We start from the raw sequence: 23,070 nt of genomic DNA, 5'->3' as shown, positions 1-23,070 counted from the left end.
GGGAAGCTCTGGGTATAAATGAAGATGTGTACATCTGTAGACATTTATGCCAGCTGTTCCATTAAAAAAAAAAAGTTGCTGTTCTTCCTTCCCCCTCGAATCTCAAAACTGATTTCAAATTACAAGATTTTGAAAGCTAATGCCCTCTTCTGCTCTCCGAGTCAGAAGTTTGCACTCCCATCAGAATTTCAAGCTCCTTCCTACAAACACAAACGTAGTGGTTTTGCTTTCAGGGAAAACTGCTTTCTGTACAAGCACAGCATTTAAGCAAAATACCAGGAAACCCAAAATATCACTACAGTAGTGATACTTCTCATCCATCTCCTTGCTGCTGTACAGACGCGGGTTCCCGGTGCCTCAAAGCCCGGCTGAGCTCAGCCGCTCTGCAGCGGGGCAGAGGGAGGGGATGTGGAAACCCAAGAGCTGCACAGCTTTCTATCTCCTTTGAAGAGAGAATTATGTCTGTTCAGATAGAGCATAATTGATGTTGAAAATGCATGCGTACTAATAAATTAATATCATAGCAAACTCGAATTACAGGATTTATGGGAATGCAATATAGTCCATTTGGTAAACAGATCTGAAGTATGGACGATTTGGGAGGATAAGAAATACAGAAGCTTGGTTTGCTTCCAACTGAGGAGATTAACGTCAATATTTAAGAAAGCACCGATTCGCTTGCATAGGAAAGGGAAAAAAAATTCAGCCATCTGAAAAAAAATATTGGCTTGCCTCAGTGCTAGAGGATTATCCAAATATAGTAAAACTTCACCCCGCTTCTTTTTCTGTCTTTGAGTCCGTCAGATACCACGGAATTGCCCCTTCCAGCACTGTTCTTTGGGAAAAGCATGAGATTGGAAGTGTTGGAGAAGCCGGTTCTTATTTTTCGGACAAAGGACAATTCTCCTGTGTCAAAGCAGCTCAGCTCTGCTGCAGAGCGTCCCCACTCCTGCATGCCCATAGTTCATAACTCATCTTGACGGCTATGACCCAGGGTTTGATAACCATTTAAAATGCGTCATGCTGCAGAGAAATGCCGTTCTTCCTCGAACACCATTTAGAATAAGTTCTTCTGGAGGTGTGAGGTTTTTTCCAGAAGAACAGCAGTCCTAGCCTAATTTTGTGTATTCCCTGAAGTACAGACCTGAGGCAGGTGAAGAGGAAGGTCTTCCACCATCCTTTCCCTCCTCCCACAAGAAGACACCCACCATAAAGAACCTGCCTGGGGCCTTTCACCAGTCACCAAAGTCCCTTTTTATGCTCTCTCTCCCCAAAAGCAGCCTCTGTGGGCCACTCAGATCAATATAATACATTTTACTATGGAAGGCGCAACTCAGAATAGTTTAAATGTATCCGTCCTTGTAATTCCTTAGAAATACTCTGAAAGGTCAAAGGTTTAAAGCCAGTTCTTTGAAAAGAATCCCATAATGCTGAACTTTTAAAGGAACCTTAACAGGAATGTTAATTACTCAGAGTCGCGCATGACACACACTTAACGTGCCAAGTGCCCAGTAAAACTTTAACAAAAAAGCCTCAAATCCATTTCTCCTGAATGCATGTCAGGGCCCAGTTCAGCAGAGTGCTTAAGCACAACTTTAATAAGACTTAAGCATGTGCTTAAATACTCTACTGTAAGAGGGGCTCATGGTCCATATCATAAAGGGACTAGAATCAGAAAAAACCCAGTCCAGAACGCCAAGGATACCAGGTGATCCTGAGTCCCTCTAAAGGAAGAATTAGTGTGAATTACTGTCTGTCTGTATCTGTTTCATGAACATTTCACGGTCTATTTATTATGAAAATGTACCATGTTAATTGAAAATGTGAATATACGTCCTTTTCCCTACCTGATAGAAACGTACTACTCGTCCATCAAAATAACTGTTGATGAGAAGAGGCAAAATTCTGCATCAATCTTTGAAAGCACATCATAATCGGATCCCATCAAGTGATTACTTACAAAGGATGGCAAAAGACATGATTTATTTCGAGTATCATTAAACTCTACCATACTGAAATAGCGCACTAATATTTTCTGGTTTTACCCCCACACTAAATTTTTATTAAGCCCATGTGTGAATGCATGAGCATTGTTTCTGAGTATTCATGGGCCTTCTCAATTTGTAACTGTCTGCAGTGACACAAATGATGAACGCATTTCTTCTAAATTTTTTCATATTTCTAAATTTGGGTTATTCTGGGTTCTTGTTTATGTAAAAAATATTGATTATAGAAGAACTTAAGACAGTTTGTCCAAAAAGTTCCAATTTAAATTCCTTTTCCATTAACAATGCAAATACTGACCACTTCTTCTTTTCTGAAGAAACCACATATATCTAAGGAAGGTTTTCACCATGCAACTAATACATCACCACCTTGAAAAGGCTCAAAGTTTACTCAAGGTGTATCACTAAAAGCAGACAAAACATCCCTTAGTTATTTTTCCAGAAGATGGCCTGAAATTTTCATTGCAGTAAATCCCACATGCCAGTGCAGTCGTGCTTACCCTCCTTTTCAAGTGAAGCCAACGTGGAAACTTGGGAGACCTTTTGCTAGACAGTCCTTGCCATCTGCTTCCCTCCCCTGGCTTTGAGCGTAGCGATTATCAGAATGTGCCCAGTGAATTAAGGAAATGATGGCACAAGCAAAACCAGCATCTTCAGCTGGAAAATAACTTGCAAAAATTGAAGGGAAACAGCAACATAAGGTGAAATGCATTATTACAGACCATTTCACAGGGAAAGCCTTGGTATGTGCTGTACTTGACTGGAGGCTGGGAATCAGATTACCCATTTTATTTCAGACCTTTTGGTTATAAATGCTGCTGGTGGGATGTTGGTTCCCTGTGAACACCAGGTGAACACGGAAAACTGGGATTTCCTCCTAGCTGCCACAGCATTAGCTCCATCCAGGAGCACAGAGTAAGGCAGCACAGATGCAGAAACCTTTTTTTCAGCTAGAAAGAGGCCCCCAACAAAATCACAGCTCTTAACGTAGGAAAATGTGGGAGAAGGTTGAGGTTGGGCCCCTCACTATATTGCTTTGGCTCATGCTTGGGAGGTGGAAGTTGCCCACCTCTGGGACACTGCGTATCACTCGTTATAGACACCGGGTCTGTATCCATGTGGACAAAAGGAATATTTAGATTCCTGCTTCCATGAGCAGGATTATAACAAAATTTGTCCGGCATTAGTATCTCTTTGCTTTGGCCTCGCTCCCCAACCACCCCAGCTCCTCCACGTTATCACCACCCAGTAGATTCCCCACAGGTCCTCTGTGATACCTACTCCCCTTCAGATACCAAAATTATATCCCACAGCACTCCCTCTCTCTCCCTTCAGGCTTACTTCTGACACTTACACTCCCAGCCCCAAGTGGGTGTTTATCACCTCATTTCTTGTTGGAGCTCATATATCCTAAAGCTTTTATTCTCAAACACAAAGCAGCAAGAATCAAGTAAAAGACATTTTACAGGTTTTCTCTGGGCAGGTTTCTAAAGAACTCGCCTGTCTACACCAAGCAAATGAGTTGGCTGAAGAGTAAATACCACTATAAGTAGCACAAATTAAATGGTAACTGAAGAGGAAAGATGCGTTGATTACTTATCTCTATTTATTTCACTATTCCTGCAATTTTCTGTTACTTTTCCCTTTCATATCACTTCATCATGATGTTCGTATTCACAGGCTCATCAATTTTCTGATACATTTTCATCAGTTATATTTCTGCTACACCAGCAAACAGTCAGTGAAGTACTTTGAATTGCACCACTCTCAAATTTATAATTAGAAATATTTTAATCGTTCTCTCTCATGGAAAGAAAGATAACTTATCTTTCTTAAAAATAAACAAATCCAAATGGAAAGAATTCATTCACAATTAAATCATTCTCTCCAGAAAACCTACAAGCAAGATTGACGATTCACAGAAGAGATAAGAGGATTAGAAATACAATTTTAAAATTGTCTTAAGGGTGAAAGTTTACACCCACATCAGTTAAATGATATCCATATCAGTTACAGAGGATGAGCTTAGCTCAGTCCCAATTAAAAAAAATATTAGCAAAATAAAACTATAAAAATAAAATGAATAGGCAGCATCTTTCAAAACTGTAGTATGTTCCAAGGTGCAGAAAGGCTTAAGAAGGGAGAAATGTTTAAAGAAATTTGGAAGGTTTTAAAGTGGAGTTTAAATATTGTACAAATAGTTTCATGTACAATTTTTTAAAGCTTTCCACACTTTGGTTCTATTAAAAGAGTGTATTAAAATAAAATATTCCAGGGTGAAAAGATGAAGGGAATCTGAAACACCCGTGAATTAAAGAAACATGGGGTATAAGCAGGAATCCGCATGACAGCCACTCACAAACTGGGGACAAGTGAGCCAGTTTCAATAAAGAGATGACTTTGGCTCTCATCAAAAACTTGAAACACGCCCAAGCCGTACCCAACATCGAAGAAATTTGGTTAAGTGCTCTTTTCTCTTCTTTCCCATATCTATCAGCACAACTTGATTTCAGGCAATAATCTTCAGGATGGAAACGCAAATCTCAGAAAATTTCCAAGGCGCCTGTTCCCATGGTCTTCCAGCCTCGCTGGAAACAGGAATTACTGTCCTCCAGCAGACGAAAGAGAGCCTAATCCTGAAAGATTCGCAGTCCAAATTCCAGCCCAAAAGCATTTCATATGCTTGGGTAGGCTTCCCATAAGCAGTTGAACTTTGTGTGCTGGCATGAAGTCACTCTCTGAGTCTTTTGAAGTTTGCCCGACCAGATTATTGATGTATATCAATGTTACAGCAGAGGAAGGCCAGCCAGCTGCTCACAGTGGTGTCATTATCTCTGAAATAGCTGACATATTTTCCTAGTATAAAGTGAACGAGCATCTCCAGAACTGAAAGTGCATTAATAGCCCAACATGCCAACTTAAACAGAAGCGGAGGAAGCCCAGCATTTATGCCAGGAAGCACGGCATCACCGTGCCAGCTCTCCCTGGTTGTACCGCCCAGCACAAGGCCAGGGATGACTCTGCTCCTGGCACTGGTACCTAATTAAATTAAACATGGTAACCCTGCTTCAGAGGAAACACAGATCTGAGCGCTGGATCCAATCTGACACGAGGCAACAACAACCAAAGGTTTCCCAGCCATCGACCATTGACTGCAACGAATGATTTCGGTGAGATGAGTTGCAGCTGCTCACCTGGCACGTTTGATTGTCCCTCCCTCTCTTCCCCAAATTCACTAAAGCACAAGAAACCTGCGATTCAAGAGGCAACTTATCCATAAAAACGCATGAGGGATCTTCTCCTTTGCCCTGCTGCCAAAAAGCAGTATCTGAAAAAATTCAAATAATTATAAGCATGCAAACCCATGGACACACACTACTGTTCGTATGCATTGACTTGCTCGGAGATGTCACATTTTTGTTGTGAAACCTACTGTGTGATACATTTACCAATAGCACCAACAGTACTTTCATTAGTGGACAGCTATTTAAAGGAGTGTGACATGGTTTTCAATATTTACCAATTATGATGCTGCAATATTATTATTATAATACAAGCCAGTTGGTCCTTCTCTGCCTCCAGCTTGGCTGTCGCTAGTGCCCTTCTCTCTTTGTCTGATCTCTTTTGGAAAGTTTTTAGTGTACCTTGGTGAATACTGTGATTTCAGTAAAGCTGGTATATGAATTACATTTTATTAAATGTCATGGTAAAGTGCTCAGGCACTGATGCACAGCCTATTAGTAGCTTTAAGATTTCATGTTTTGGTGGGAATGCTTCAAAACTGAAGTATGTTTTCTTTGGCCAGAGCACCACCATTAGATGCAGTTTCTCCTGACATTTTAAGAATTGTTTTATGACTGTTTCCATGGAGGTCAAAAAGGAAATTACTGTTCCAGGAATGCTTAGATAGCATCCACGGCAACACAAAAGCCTAAGTTATATAGCTGCATTCTGGCCAGTCTGATGGTGTGATGATTAACAAGTTGTGCTGCCATAGAGGGCCCTGAGCTGGGAATGCTGCTGGGAATACCGCTTCCTAAGCTGAATGGTGAGTTCCAGTGACCGATCCAGCATATTCCAGGTCATACATTCTCCTGCTTGCCCAATTATCAATTTTTCTTCCTATACATTTCATCAGTCACAATTATTATTTGTATCGTTTCCCTACCAACTGCCTTCATTAGAGGGATCAAACGATGAAGCCCCCCTCCTTTTTTTTTTTTTTTTTTTTAAAGAAAGTGATTCTGCTTAAGACTTCCATAAGAATGGTGACTGTAAATTTATTAGCTCCACTTGCTATGAGGAAGCTGTTAAAGGCATCAGGAAGCAGCCAGATAACCGAGGCCATAAAATACTTTAGAAATTAATGAATGAAAGATGGGCTGAAGCCACGAAGTGTGGGTCTGGTTCTGTTTTTTGAACTTGTACAGAGTTCACAGATGCTCACAGGCAGGGCTTTTATTCCAGAAAGTAAAGCATCACTGCTCAAGTTTAGAGCAGAATCAAACTTTTTCCAAAGCTTAGAGTTATCCCAAATCCTTGGGTTTTGTTCTGATACGTTGCTAAAATGAGTCAGAAACCCTGCGAGCTGGAAACTGATACAGCTGGCTTTGGTCAAGCATTTCCTGAGACAATGCTCGAGAAAACATCACTACTGCTGCTACCAGCAGTTATTGCATGCTTGAAAGACCATGTTGATAAAGAATAATATTTATCCCTGCTTAAAAGAATTAATGATTCAAATAGTTGAAACACAGGAAGGGGAAAGGATGGAGCAGCGCTGAAGCAAAATGATGGAGGTAACTATCGCCCCAAGCCAGAGCGTGCTACCCGCTATATTGCATCAGCCCTTCTGACCTGTGCTCTCCGAGGGCGCAGAGAGAGGTTGATCACTTCTCTTCCTCAAAAACAAAGAGAATTTGAAGCCTTACCCAAGTTCTGTTGAAACAAGGGAATTCGCTACTGATTTAAATGGATTCATTGAAATTGAAATTCATCCTTTGGATGCTGGTGCCTATATCAACATCTTTTGTTTGGATAGGGAGAACTAAAGTCTTTATGTCTCTATCCCTATTTTGTCACTCAAAAAGAGAAATACCCTGGAGAAAAGGGTGCTGGATATAAGAGCTCAGAGACACGCACACCCACATAGCCTCACACAACATGTTCAATAAACCAGACCTTGCATACGTTATCATATACTGAAGGTGCATTCTCTCCTCAAAAATGAAAATTACATTTTAAAATATAAACCTTTTTTTCATTCTTTCTGTTCTACACCATCCCTTTAGCCATCTGCATTAGCACAACGAGACCAGTAACAGCTGCTGAGACTCACTATTCATTTTTTCTTGTCCAGTTCCTCTGTCTCTAAACTATACTTGCTAACTGGAAAAGTATCCACTCCAGAGTCTTCTCATTTCTTCACAGCGTTAACTGCGGTATCAATAGATAGGGTCATGGACCACCCACAAGACAAAATGGCAACTAAGGCAGTTGCTTACATGGAAAAAATAATGTTAGAAAAGTATTTGATGTATTTTTAGCCTCTTTTAATGCACTTTAGCAGCTGGAAACAAGGTGGGAAGCCAGAACCATGGGCCAAGATCCAAAAGCCATTGAAGTCATAGGAGCTTTTCCATGGACTTTGACTGGCTTTGAATCAGGATCGCTCCGGCCAGGCTGCCTCCAATACACAGCTCAGAGCTACTCGATTAAACTGTTTTCTGGGATTACATTCTTGGTTTCCCTCACGTATCATGCACAAGCTCTAAAGAATTACATGCAACAAGATTCTAGGAAATGGAAGACTGACGGGGAAAAAACCCTCTGCATACAAAATTAAAAAATCTTATCCTTGAGAAATGTGCATAGCAGAGGATAGAGATGAGAATTATTTTCACGCTTTCTAGCGCTTAGAGCTATGACATTAATTATAGCATCCATTTTAACTGATATTGTAACAGAGAGAGAAAAGGACAGCTTAGCTACAACTTTAGATGACAGGTTAGGCTTCTGAAGTACTATCCACAGCTTCTTTGAATAAAAGTAAATACCGGAGTCCAATTTGACTGTCTATACTCTTTAAGCATAATTACAGAGATAAAGGACTCTTCATTTTAAATACACTGGTCTTTGGGATACAAATCTGGGAAAGAATCATAAAGGTAAAAATAATTCAGAACTATGATTAAACTAAAAATCACATTTTTAATTAAGCTTGCTGATTAGGCTGCAATATTAGAGTGCAATATTGCTCTGCCTGTTCTGCCTATCTCCCACTTACAGCAATACAAGGAACATAGCTCGTTAAAGTAGATTATGGCTTTCGGCAATTATTCAGATTTGTTTGTTTAATGGCCATATTGATGTACGGCTTTCTTAGGAATTCCACTATCATAATGTCTCGTCATTATTCTGAGTGCTTCCCAGATTTGCAGTAATTGCAGAGCCAAAGAAGAGTTCTAGCGTTAACCCAAGCAATGTGCAAAACTTCGGGAAAAAATGGTATCATCATTTTTTAAAAGTCAGGAATCACTAAAATTAGTGAGGCCATTCATTCCCACCCTAGAAGAGATTTCCAGGCTGTCTGCAACAGCGGTACAATAATTCACATTGAGCAAAAAAACTCTCCTTAACTAAGGAGGATGCTTATTTTTGCATCTGAAAAAGTTTGCTGTGAGACCTGAATCAAGTGGTCAAATGTTTTAGCAAAAGTTGTTACAAGAAACCACCTTATTTAGCTAATTCCATAATGTGGCAGAAGCTATTCTAACACTCGAACAATTAGCTTTTTGGCAGCACATACTCTGGAAATAACTGCATAACTGTCCATTCTCCTGACAACTTTCTTCCTGGATTTTTTCCTTAAATCCCATGAATGAAGGATTACCAGGATTTATGTAGCAATTTAATACCTTCAGGAAAGAAAAAGCACACAGTACAGGAAGAGAAACAACAGGAATAGAATGGATCTATCATAATTTAAGTTAAACTCGCAAATAAATTTATCCTGACATTGACTGATAAATATCTAGACTATTTGAACTTGTTTCCTGGATTGTGAAAACTATCCTGCAGCTGCTTCCTCTGACTGCTCCAACTTGCTGGATTTTAGGGAGCACAGCTACACGGAGCCCAGTCAACGAGAACAAGAAGTCATAGCAACTGATAACAATTCATCCCTTTCGCATCGAGTGCCGTTTCGGTTCAGTTCTTGACAAGTCCTTAGGAAAAGTCACTTGTCTTGCAGGCCGTTCATACTACCTGCCCAAATGATCTGGCCTGGATGTTTTTTAAAACAATTTTATATAATTTCAAAAATGAATGCTTAGTCTTCAAATATCTTGTTCAGTCAACCAAAACTGAAAAATTAAGATGTTTAACACTGAGACTTCAGGATTGGATCCACATAGTATTATTTCCCCATGAAGTGTCCCAGATGCTGAGTACTCCTTTATCACCTGATTTAAATTCCCCATTTATTCAGACTAAAGGTCCCTGAGGTGGTAACGCACGTTCCTGAGTACCATAACACACGTCCAAACGAGGTGGCCACTTTCTCATTCTCCTCCCTGCCTACCATGAGTATCTCAGGACATTACAATCTACCCCTACCACTGCTGCTCTTGCCTCCCATGCCTTATCAAAATGGGGATGGGGTTAAGCAGCTTGAATTTTCATTGCATTCTCTGCCAGCAAGAATTAGAAAGCCTCTGCGACCCGGAGAGAGGGAGACTCAAGGAAACAGTAGGGTCAGTGTGACCAGCAGCAGGCTCAGCGCCTTCGCAGCCCCACTGATAACAAGGCTTTTTTTGTCAGCATCTCAGCAAAGGAAAGCTTTAAGGAAGGATTTCCGAAGCAGCATAATGAAATAGCTTTGCCGATACTGATGGGGAGCTCCTTCCACGCATGAGGGGAGAGGTACGAGAAAACACAAAGTCATTTGTTTGAAAATTTAATGAGTAGATGATGAAGGCTGAGCCAGCAAAAGGCCAGCACTCCCCGTCTCAGCCTGAGGAAATATGACAGAGAACAGAACAGGCTGGGATGGACTTTGAAAATGAAGGGAAGCAGCTTGCATTTGATATGGCAGAGGAAGAGGAGGCAGCTGAAATCATACGGAGAAAATGGAGCTAGGCAAAGCGACAGGCTAAAGAATTTATTTTTACTATAGTGCAGCATATGAGTCCTATTTAACCCCTTTTGGGCTGGCTCTAAGTTGGGTGTATATTCCCCTATGAGGATAAGGGATTTATAATTAAATTCCTGTGCGTTAATATAGATGGGTGGATAAAGGAGAGAAATCCTCCGTGCCCTGACAGAGGAGAGGCAGAACTGTGAGCTCAGCCCTTACAACCACCACAGAGTCTACATGGCAAAGAGCGCTTTTAAAATGCTCCAGATGTGAAAAGGTCTTTCCATTTGAGCTTGCAGTCAATGCCGTAATGCACAAATCCCCAGGAAACCAGGTTTCCCTAGTTCATGTGCTCATACTCGGTTCTATTTCACATTGCTCGTGCTGTACAGTTCCTGGGGGAAGGGACTTGTTAAATCTGGCCAGAAACTGCAAGGAAGAGCAGTGTGCTCTGGTGATTCCCACCGGCTGCATGGCTCCAGCTGAAACTCAGCAAGAGCTCAGGGATGCTGCCTCCGAAGAAGCCCTGATAGCACTCATGTCCGTATCCCTAATACCTGCTGCTGTGTGAGGCTGCTTCCCAGAGAGCAGGAGCACAGCAGGGGCTGGGCAGTTTGGGTTTTCACAGAGGTTGCCTCTTCTTCCAAACGACGTCAACTCTGCGGTTGTCTATCAGCCTGCTTCACTGCAGATCAGGAGCAAGCCACAAACCTTCACGTGACAATTCTTCTGTTCAGCTCTTTGTAGACTTTTTACATGTAATAGATTCTTACACGCTTGTCCTGTCTAACAGTAAAGAGAGGAATGATGAAAAATGTGTCTCTGAGCGTCATCTTGGGATGGAAATGATGAAGAGATATATAACGATCAAACGCTTTGATCAAAGCAAACAGATAGAACAACAACTGGATGCAGATTTAGTGATGGATGTTTGTTTCATTTCCCTACAATGGACATGCTGTTCCACAAAAAACAGGGAAGGAATGGAGCACGCGTCATGCTTTCTTACTGTTGCTTTTGGAGGAGTCATGGTGTAGGTGCTGACTTTTGATTTCCCAAAAGAGCATGGAGAAAGGGTTCAATCAGCCTTTGATCTGCAGGTCAGGAGGTTCTCTGGCCCCCACACACCACATGGGTTTAGATGCTCCACAGTTTGACTCCCAGCGTCTTTGATGATTGGGTTTTGCTGGCTAAAGAGCTCATCTGCTTTTGAATGGTGATTCTCAGGCTGAAGCCACTCTACCTTCAGATGACAAGGTGGGTTTTTTAACCCAAAACCAACAAATCGGCTATCATTGGCACTGGCATTGTGTAGATTCTTCCCTCTTCACTGTTGGAAAGTAAGAGGTTAAATCCCTTTCCACTTTAACAAAAACATATTTTAACTAAATCCAACACTCTTTTATTTAACTTAAAAAAAGAAACGGGCATGCTGTGCTCTAATAAATTTTTCCTTGGCGCTCTCCCTTCTCTTTGAATCTTAGGCGGGGGGAAGAGAGAGAAAGAGAGACAGAGAGAGAGAGAGATTAACTATTTGGGCTAGGCTGACTGCCCTGTAAATTGTCAAAAAGCTTGAAAGATATATGAGCTTGCTGTACTGACAGTACCAGTAATGTAGGTCAGACCCTCAGGGTCTCCAAGGCTTTCAGATCAGCCTATCTGCAGATAGTAGACACAGGATGTCAGCGTCTCATTTAACAGCTTATAAAAAGCCCCCAAATTGCAACATGGTCAGGCTGGGCCAGAAGAATGCTTTTTATTTTGTTTAATCAACAATTGCTAAGTTAACCGGGCAACAAGCATGAAGTTAAATCATGTTGAGACTTCAATAGACCATTCTGAGTGTCTAACTTTCCCCTCTATGTTGGGAAATCACATTAACATTTTCGTCTACTCTCGTCTCTTACCTATGCAGTATTATTCCCTATTGCACTCTCTGCAAAGCTTACTTCATGTTCCTGCAGCTGACCCAAGCAACAGAGTTCCCACCACTTGCTTTCCTAGTTAATCCTCGAGGCTAAAAAATTCTGCAATAAGGACTTCATTCCTGACGTTTGCTCTGTATTTTCCATTTCTCAGTTTCACCCATCATTCCCTTGGACTACGTTAAAACAGTTCCTCTCTTTTCTTGGTTTTTCCCTTTACTATCCAATACCGCCCACTTCAAGGGAGTCAGCGTTTCCCACAGAGCTATTTGCTATTCTAAACTTGGAGGGGAGAACGTGGCGTCTGAAACGACATTGTGTGGTAACTATTAGCAAAGGCTGAATTGTAATAATTACAAATGTACTTTGAGATAATACATTCCTTCCCTCTCCCCGAGTCCTTGCTGTTTAGGCAAGCTGCATGTACTTGAGGCTGACTGATAGGTGTTGATTTTGGTTTTTCACTTTCTCCATTCAAACGAGTTTCTCAGGGCTTCCAGGCAATTTTGTGAAGTCTCTAAGTGATTTTAAGGAGAAAGAGGAAAAGATGTTTTCTGCAACCAGTTCCAGGATATTTTATATACAGTTTATGTGTACCACTTTTAGGCATTTCTAAAGGCACTAGAAAGACTACAACATAATCTCCTTTTTCCTTCCCTCCTGCCTAATTTAGTTTGGGAATTTTTGTGCCCTCCTGTGTGACAGACCCCTGCGCTCATCACCTACCTGCTAATAAGACTCCCAGATCAAGGCCTGAAACCTTACCAAAAGGCTGCATTTTAACGCCCTGTTCCTTTGCTATGTGTTTCAGGAGGAAAAAAATTACTAAACTGGTTGGAATCCGAAACTCTCCTGCTCACGTGGCTGAAGTCCAAGCAGTCAGAATAAATTTTCCTACAGAACTGCCCTCTCATGCTAGCAGAGAAGAGACTCCATCGCAATGTTTCATGGAGAAGCAAACACAAAAGGATATGCTGAACTCATGTTGTTATAACCTAGGAATTCAGAGAGCTAACAACAACCCGCTGGTGCAATATAAGCCTTCATTCCTAGTTTCTCAAATACTGCATTGCAGTGGACAAGAATACAAAAAGATCATTCACCTACACATTTCTCAACAGAGTCTAATCAAGTGGGACTGCAGAGTGGCACATGCTTGCTGAGAGCATTTCAAGGGGGGAGGTAAGAGGAGGGCTGAATAACATTTAATAACTTTGAAACGTGATAGCTGCCTACAAAATAATGTCACGGTTGGGAACAATGGTATTTCAGAAGCTACTCACAGAATGACTGAATTCATTGTTCAAATCTACGTGAAATTTTATGAATACGTATTGGTGGTGCCCAATAATGTGAGATTTGAAAAGTTTCCGTTCAGCTCAGTGGAGTGATATTTTTGCAATATTTATCTTACAATAAAATCTGAAGAAAGGTAGCATTTTACCTAGAAATCTCTTCTCACAGTTCAATTTTAATACTGTGTTTAAAAATCCAGGCTGACAAATGAGATTCGAGGTTTACAAGATAAGTACAGTAATCTTGTGTATTCACTTCAGAGCTTTTCTTTTACGGCTTGAACTTCGCAAGCCAGCTGGAGCTCTCGCTTCGCAGAATCTGCTAGGGATGTATGAAAAACAAGTATGGAAACCTCTCCAGTTAACAGCCACCTCAGCCATCCTGTCTTTATCAAGACTGTGCATTTCTGGCTACGCCAAGTGTCAAGGAAAACAAATGTACACCTATGAGCTCTCTTTAAATGCAGAGTTTAACAGCAAAAGTAAACCACAACCACTTAGTGTTATCTCCGTTGTGTCATGCGGGGCACTTGAAATAATTAGAATGTAACCTAAAAGATCTTAGAAGTAAAATTGTCTAAATCTACTTCAACAAAATTAAATTACTGCATGAGACTGAAATCAGGAATGATGTAAAGACTTTTAAAAGTCTCATGCGTGACAGCATCTCCACGCTGAGGCTCCCAGGCCCGTAATATTTCCCTAAAAGTACTAAAGCCCTTCCAGTACACGATTGCATGTAGTTTGGAACATGCCAAGAAAATGTCTTCAGCCTTACTTTTACAAATGGCAATGATCAACCCAAAGCATGATGTGAAGGTTGATTATATTTAAAGCAATTTAACGTGTTGCAACAACGTTATACTTAATGCTGCTCTATTAAATGAAACTGCAATCTAACAGCAATACAAACATGAGGTCTATGGACCCGGTCCTACAAACTTGATTCACATCAGTAATATTTACTTACATGAGTAACCTCCCTGAGGTAAAGATAATGGATGAAAGGGAAAAACTGAGAAGCTGGTTACAAAACTTGGCTTCGGCAGTGCAATTCAGCAGTTCGGTTCTTACCCTAAAACGGCTAAAAGTAATGCCTAACCTCAACAGCGACGCGAGTGTTTCTCATCCGTTTCCACCTGTTTCCATGTTTTCAAAGATTGCTGTAGGACACCAAAAAGCAACTGTTAGTAAATTCTGTCAGAGTGATTTCCCTCTTCTGTACATCTCCCTGCAGAAGCCAGGTAGAGCCACAGCCTTTTGGTGGCTGCAGCCACCACTGCAGAAGGGTCCACTGCCAGAAGGCTAGCTGGGGTTCAGGAGTTGGAGAAAGCTACCCAAAGCGCTTCCACTCAACCGACGACTCCTGCATAGCAGAAGGATATACACATTCACAGATAACACTTTTTTTTTTGAGTCGCCATCCTTGGAAGTATTTAAAAGACGTTTGGATGAGGTGCTTAGGGACATGGTTTAGTGGTGGTCTTGGTAGTGTTAGGTTTACGGTTGGACTAGATGATCTTAAAGGTCTTTTCCAACCTATAGGATTCTGTGATTCTGTGACAGCTCCAATAGTATTAGGTTAGGGATCTGATCAGTTGTGAAATGTTTTTTTATTTGCATCATTTGATTACTATTCACTACTGCCTTTTTTATATATATATAGGACACATTAAAATCGCATAAATCTGGTTTACAAAAGTAGTGAGGAATGCAACATTGCAATACAATAGCAAAGATAATAACTTCTTAATAATTTGTAGATCACAGACCACAAAAGCTCTACAAATAATAGCTTCCTTTATTTATATGTCAACAGATTTGATATTCCCTGATGATCAAGATAAACAACTATGCATCTTGCAGAAATACATAGGCATATGAGATGGAAAGCAAACAAAACCACAAAAGACCAAAGTACGCCAAAGCAAGCTACGAAGGCATTCCCAGGACTGCCAAAACAGGTATTACAAAAGGAACTCTATCGTTACCACAGTAGCCTTTAGAGTTAACAAAAATGCAACTGCTTCAAAGTACTGCAATTATCACCCTCTGTGCCGTGTAAACCCAGAAATGTTCTGGAATCACCTGTTACTTTTTAGGGACAGTAGAGGACTCTCCCTCATATTCCGCAATATCATAATAAGCAGCACAGCAGTAAATTATTCTCACTGGTAATGAGGAAAGTTACTTTACCAGCCATGCTGGTCCACAGAAGACATTTCCCGTCACTGAATACATATATTTAAAGCTGTGGATTCCAAACCTCGTTAGCTTGCAGACTACTTGCTACCTTCCAATAGACTTTCTTGTATCCTCATCATCAAACTTTTGCCTGGACAGATATGACGTCAATATGGTTCCTGAATTCAGTTCATGGCCTCACAGAGTACCATAAATTCGGTTTGCTAATGAGAGGTGCTGCCATTGCTAAGAATTATCAAATTAAAAATCAAATTAAAGGTTCTTGCCAATTCTGACATATACTTTTAATGCTTCAGAAGAACTGTACTCTGAGATCTAGCCACAGCAGCTGCATCAGGGACAACTATTCCTGCAAGACATGTTGGCACCACAGGGTATGTCTTGAGGAACCACAAACCAGTTCAATATACTCTGATTCAGTATTGGAAAACCTGTAAAAGCAAGCCCAAAGATATCATCTGGAGAGCACTGCAAGTGGGTTTCCATTGTCTCTCAGTGATGCACTGGTCAACAACTTAGGAAATCTCCTCCAGTCTTCAAACCTGTATTTGGAATCGTGAATTCAGTTGGGGTGTGACACGAACCTTCAAGTCAGCTAAAAATCACTTGGAAAGCCACCGGGCTATGCCATAAACAGCTCATACCAAATTGAAGAAGACACACATCTAGTGAGAGAAGTCCTGTGGGAATGCTCAGGAAGTCTCACCTCCACCAAACACATTCATTCCTTAATAGACCTCGCTAATTATCTACTTACTTTACTACCCAAGACTTGCAGGATTATCCTGGAAGGGCAATTTTCCCATCCTTAAACAGGTCCTCATAGTTTTATTTTTAGAGAGTCCATATGGAAGGATTTTAAAAATCCATGGATACAGCCTCAGTCTGAATGGCAGGGAAGAGGAGGGTGGGAATGTAGTGGTGGCAATGTTAATGCAGTGTTCAAAGGCTGGAGTCCTCTGACCCTCCTCAGTAAAACTTCTGCTCCTGCAAGAAAAGTAAGACAATATTTTCCAGGTAGATGCCAGTTAAATGTTCCTGCACAGGAACATACTGAAAACTGGTTAACTGTCCTATTACACACAAAAATAAAGTAATTATCCTGTATTGATAAAGACACCATGCTGCCATGGTAGTCGGATGCAGCATTTCCAGTAAGAGCTCCAGAAACCATAGAGCTCAAGTAAGCTGAGACAGCCTGGGATGGCCAGAAAGGAAAGACACAAATGGCAAAGCCCATGACAAGCTACCGATTTCTCATTCTTACCACTCCCTGCCAATGACCAGTGTGAGTTCGGAAGAGGGCAGGGAAACCCACAGCTCTGTGCCACCAGTGATGAAGGTGCCACCACTGATTTAGTCCTTTTCAGCAATGCAAAGATCAAGGGTGTCATAATTACATGGGTGTGCAGCCTACTGAGGGTCTAACTTTGTGCGTCGGGGTTAACTCCTGCAAGATCTGACCCTCAGAAGATAAAGAGCTCCAGTGCAGAAGGCTACTCGCCCTCCTGGCTGTCCCCTCAGCGTTTCCAGAGCAGCCTGTCACAGTTCAGCCCTAATGCTTTCAAAAGCGAGCAGCCCTTTAAGAAACAACCTTTAAAATACAACTGCAGACATCTTTAAATTATTTAAACACATACTTGTCTCTGTTCAATGTTTGAATTAAACAAGAATAGAGAGGAAAAATATAATTCCACAATCAAAAGGAGATCTATGTAAGATGCTCATCACCTTGGTAATTTTGCTGACATTCAAAAGTAGACTAAATATAATTACAAAAGGTATGAAGAATTGTAGATAAACCATCAGCACAGCCACTGTTTTATTTTGTCCATCTTGATTTTGCAAATAGACTTTTCTTAAGGAGTTAAACATCTCTGTAGATATAAAAGCTATGGGGGGAGGAGGGGGGGAACATAAAAGCATAGCCTGAGAGCTATCAAAGTTGAAGTTTAGCTTTGTACTGCAAGTATCTGACCTATTCACTCAGTCATAGGCCTAATCAATCTCACTATCTCCCACAATAGTGATTCATTATAGCACAGGCCTTATCTTTGTATCCAAGTCAAGAAGAAAGGCAGACACAGATATAAGGAAATACTTTACTTCTCTCTGATACGCTGTACATAGTTTAAATACCAGCACTGATAATGTGTTGGACACTCGTGAGTCCCATGTACACTTAATCACTCATTTCCTTCAATGTCTAAGAATAATACCGGCATAATTTACTGTGCTTTACCCCCTACTTCTTCCAAGACATCTGGCACGCATCCAGGGAGTGGCACTTCTGAAGCAGGAGGACCATGGTGAGGCTTTGAGGGATGGGGAAGGAGGTCTGAAGGCTGCGTAACTGATGGGAAGATTATTGTTGCCTGCATAACTGAAAGAAAATCTTCTTCAGCTACAGAAGTTCTTTCAGAGCTCGGAAGACTCCGAGAACTCTGCATGACCAAGACTGCTTGACCCCTGCGGAGCTAGCCAAGGCACTGTCTCCACCTTCTGCGGCAGGCAGACTGCCTCTGTTAATCTAAGTTATGCAGAGCCTAATTCACAGTCCCATTTGAATCCTTGCAGAACTTGGATAACCAGAGAACGGGGAAGGGGAAAAAAGTGCACTTTCACCTTCAGCTCCGCTGGGAAACCTCATCCCTCCCTCCCCTGCCAGAGGGAATTTTGCTGGGAAGAAGTGTGTCAGCATCGGCTCGGTGATGATCTTCCTCCCTCGTGCCCAGCCTGGCCGAGCGGGGTGGCCAGACTACCACAGCTCTCCCGCTGCCATGCCGCTCGGAGCCGACCGCAGCAGGCAGCGAGACAAGACCGCCGCCGGCTCTTGTGCCAGACAGATGTGAGGCGCTGGGAAGGCCCTTCCTTATAATCATGATAAATCTGGAGTTGTATTCGCAGTTACGCTTCTGCTGATGACATCATTTCTCCGTAGTTATATAGTGGGGGTTTTATGTCTGAACCAGAATCAAGGATTTGCACTGCCCAGAAGCAGCACATGGTTTGGGTTTTTTTTCCCCCCAAAATGTACAAAACCATTGTTCCACAATATAAAGCATCATTTAGTTGTTTCTAATTTCTCAAATGTAAAGGGACTGATGTAAAGGAACACAGGGCTATTTGTCATCTGGAGAACATTCATCTCCTCACACCCGTTTTCTTATGGCATTCTCTTTCTTGCTGAGCTTAAGACACTTGACCATGTCACTTCAAGACCATAAATTGCCACGTGCTGCTGCAAAGGAGCAGCCACTCCATTTAAAACCCCAGCTGACCCGTCCCTTTCACAGCACCCCAGCAAGCAGAGTGGGAGGGAAGCACTCACTACCTCTAACAACAATACTTTACTTATAAAACTGACACCTTCAGGGCCTATCAGAAAAAACTGAAGGTTAAATCAGGCACCTAGAAATGGTTTATTTCTAACCTCACTACGTTGAGGTTTTTCGCACACAGCCTTCAGAAACCCTGCACTTTATTATGTCATTTAAAAGGAGCTAGGTCATCTTTGGTGTGGCAGTTTCCATACATGAAAACACAGTAATTGATCCTAGTGAAACACAAGTGTACCGACCACTTAGCATGTTTTATTGCTTTTACTACTGTGTGCACCTGCAGAAGTCCAGGAGTGCAGTCCCTCAAGGCCCAATACACAGATTTATATACTCTTAACACATCTTAAAAGTTAAGGAAATGATGCATTTTTCTCTCAGAGGGATTTGATTTCTAAAAATCCTAAAGACCCTTTCACTGTCATTCCTGTTATTTATGCAAGAAAAAAGGTACAAACGACAAGTGGCCTGTATTTAAAACAACAGGCTCTTTTCACCTCTGCCAGCAGGAAATATTGACACTGTATTTTGCCTTGTTAGCTGGACCCAGGCAGGATGGGGAACAGCATTTCCGAGCAGAACTTCCACTGTGCCCTCTCCTGGGAATGATGGTTCACTGGGATTCAACTAATGAGCAAAAGGGGTGCTACAGGCAGGCACCCGTAGAGGTAGCTTCTTCTGGAAAACATCTACAGCAAATATTTTTGGTTTGCTCTTAAGATGCAGTACACACTGTGTTTTGTAGATGCAAGCAGTTAATCCATTTTTGTGCACAAGATACAAATGCTGATTGTGCAGCTGCCTGTATTCTGCCGGTACAAGCTTGCAGGAAACGTATTTCAACTTGCTGGCTCTCTGAAAACAACAGAGGGAATGGAAACCTAGATTTGGGTCTGGCCGTATGCAAATTAAATCGATGCCATTTTAAAATTCGTTCCACTATTTTCAGTATGAGCACTTACAACTATTTTGCAAACACCATGAGGATGTCTGAAATCTTGTCTAAATTCCAGAACTGAGAATTACTGAAGCACAAACACCAAAACAACTGTTCTTTCAGTTTGTTTCTTAACCTTTTCCTTAGAGTGACATGAAAACTTTCTTTTCTCCCTAGAGACTTTATACAAGTGTCAGCTTCAGTCATTGCAGTTTTACAAGACTATAAAGTTAGCAGCCTCTAACGTCCAATTAGCAGTTCCCTATATAAAGCAAAACCAGTTCCATACTATTGTATTCGTAATAACCTGAAGCTGACTGCATCTTTTCCCTTCCTTGCCTAAACACTAGTTTCCAACTCACTTTCCTTAGAAAACTGAAAGGGGAAGTAAGACGGATTAACACTCCTAATAATTACTGAAGAGATGAAACTTCATCAATCTGCCATATAAAAAGAGAAAAAAAAAAAAGAAAAAGATTTAGATGTATGTAGCTGGACCAACTTGGTTCAATTAGAAGGTATGCAGTTAAGGCATTTGACTTTTACCTTGCTAACAACTCAGGGTATTTTCAGATCATCTCAGAAATATCTGCACAGCTTTTTGTCTTGTGGTCTCTTTCTTGCTGTCATTTCAGATCAGCGTCATACCTGAGGATCCCCAGTGAAGCCCTGGCTACTGTCTAAACATATTAAGAGACAGTTCCCAATCTCAAAGGCTTGTGGCTTAATGGATAGTGAAAAAAAAGGAATTAAGTGTTATCATCAGTTTTGCAGATGCAGGAGAGGGGCACATGAAAATTAAGAATTCTACCCAGGTCACACAGTGTATGTGTTCACATGAGGAATGATATGATGGCCTTGTAGTTGTAGTCCATCCCTTGAACCATAAGGCCATTTTTCTTGCCAGCTAAACAAGCTGATAACTTTTTTTTTCACCCGGACCCAGTGGACAACTAGCTCAACACGTGGCAGCAGCATGTCCTTGCAGGCCACTCACCTACAGCCCTGCATTAGCAGCAGCTTAGCCAGCTGGCCATGGGAAGCAATCATTCTCCTCGAGTAGGGACTTGTGAGGCCACATCTGGAGCCCAGTTTTGCCTTCCCACATACCTTTCATATGAGAAAGAGCAGCAGACTAGAGAGAGTTTAGCAGCAGGATGCTAAGATGGTCAGGGGATGGAGTCACATCATGTAGGAGGGGAGTCCCAGGGACCTGGGCTTGTGTAACCTGGAGAAGAGAAAGCAGAGGAGAGATAGCAGAGCAGGGGAGACAGAGCCAGCCTCCTCTTGGAAGCGCACAGAAAAAGGAGAAGAGACAACACCCACAAGCTGCAGAAAGAGACCTTACAGTTGGAAATAAAATCCCTGATGAGAATGGCTGAGCACTGAACAGGGGCCCAGAGAGGCTGGAGCACCTTCACCTTTGGATATTTTCAACACCAGACTGGATAAGGTCCTGGGCAACTTGAGACCACTTTGAAGTTAGCCCTGTCTTGACAGGAGGTTAGATGAGCTGACCTCCAGCAGCTCCTTCCCACCTACACTCTTCTATGATTTCTAACTTCCATGCATCATTTTATTATGCTTACACAGGTATCAGCAACAAAGTATGGTGAAAGGCAGGTCCACGAGCAACGTGACACTTCTGCTGTCACTTGTTCTTAATCCTCTAACATTTTCACGAAGCAGCAGTCAAGATTTCAGTTTGTTGGGTTTCGGACATAGCACAAAATGGCAAGTTCCTAGGCAAAGGCACTGCTCACAACAGATTTCTGCTGTGTTCGTGCGAAAAAGTGTTATCCCCATCCCACATATCTCTTCCAGAAGTCCTGCTTTTTTAGATGAAAATATGTCCAAAAATACATTTTAGTGAGCAAAGTTGCTCTGGCAATGTATCAGAACATCAGCTTCCACTCCAGGGCTAAGATCCCACACAGCTTTCAACAGAAATAACTGGCCAAAACTTTTTCGTGCACAGTTCATCTGGGGGAGGGGAAAGCGATCCATCTACCTCCCTCCCCCAGATTTCTTTCTCTAGCATGTGCCTCCATCAGGTTGGCTGTCACACCAGATCATGTCATCGGGGCTATGACATCACATGACTGAAACAGCCCAGAGCGATGGATGCAAGACAGATTGCATTTGACACCCAGGGAAGATTTCAGTCCATGTGTTTTCTATCCCGAACCCTTTGTGTTTAATTACTGTAACACTGGATCAGCAGAACGGTGCGAGCAGGTTACCAAGCCCCTATTCCCTGAATCAGCAGCCTGCGCAGGACGATCTTGTCCCTTCATAGTCAGCGTGCTGCAAGCTGAGACGTCAAACTAAACAGCGGCCGTAAAACAGGAGGCCAAATCCCACTTCCATGGAAGTCGAGGCTAAAGCTGGACCCCTCATTTTACCTCACTGACACCTCTTTAAAACCGATTCAGAAAACGGTCTTAAGAAAAATACATGCTATATATGCACCAAAAAGTACAACTCCCTGCCTCTAACTTACAAACGACAGACAAGTAGAAATACTATGTATATGATAAGCTCTCTATTTTACCCAAGAGCAAGACATAAGTCAGTTGTTTTAACTACGAACGTGTCCTAGTAGTACATTTACTTTTTAAAAAGATAAAACTTGGAGCCAGACTACAAACCTATATGACTTATTTACAAAAATAATCTAAAATAAATCAATCTTCCTCATAAATTTACATTTTTAAAATTTTCAAGAAGGAAATACACTCATGTAAATGGTCCTATTTTGTAAAAAAAAAAAAAGTTTGAATTATTTCTCCTTAAGTGTAGGGATTTATCCTACACTTTCTTTTCCCTTGAACTGTTCTGTTGCGGTTTTGCTAGGCTCCCTTTTTCCATACATCTTTCAGCACTAAAAGGAGTTTCTTAAACAGGTGTAAGCCACAGCCCAGCTGGCCTGCCTCCTGAGGCCTCTCAGGACTGGGGTTTTTGCTGTAGAGTATGACTCCATGTACTTTCCCCTGTAAAGGTATGAAGAGAATGTCCACTGGGTTTCATCCGAGAAAAAGGTACCCAGAAATAGGGGAGGAGGAAATAGGAGCTTCATACTATGCAGGGTGACGACTGCCCTGACATATCTGGCTATAAAAACTTACTCCCCTGACTTCACCCTGTCTCTGATCCGATCTACCCAGGTAAACAGCCTGCCTGAGCTGCAATGGGAGCCCCGCATTTAGGAGATGATTAGATTTTCC

The 23,070-nt window shown here is 41.7% G+C and overlaps 1 protein-coding gene across 3 annotated transcripts in view; it reads right to left on the bottom strand.

Moving 5' to 3' along the window:
* Window positions 1-23,070, bottom strand: part of ROR1 (receptor tyrosine kinase like orphan receptor 1) — a 174,451-nt gene that overhangs the window by 76,695 nt on the left and 74,686 nt on the right. The window contains exon 1 of one of the 3 annotated variants that reach the window (XM_075508914.1): window positions 20,954-20,975. The exons of the other annotated variants lie outside the window; for them this stretch is intronic. Coding sequence (XP_075365029.1) covers window positions 20,954-20,960 — 7 coding nt within the window. The 5' untranslated portion in view covers window positions 20,961-20,975. Of the gene's footprint in view, window positions 1-20,953; window positions 20,976-23,070 lie in introns of those variants that run through there. 3 annotated transcript variants of the gene reach the window in all.

This window comes from Mycteria americana, chromosome 7 (assembly GCF_035582795.1).
Source record: "Mycteria americana isolate JAX WOST 10 ecotype Jacksonville Zoo and Gardens chromosome 7, USCA_MyAme_1.0, whole genome shotgun sequence".
Lineage (NCBI taxonomy): Eukaryota > Metazoa > Chordata > Aves > Ciconiiformes > Ciconiidae > Mycteria > Mycteria americana.
The sequence above is the reverse complement of the archived record's forward strand: the minus strand, read 5'-3'. Positions and strand labels throughout refer to the sequence as shown.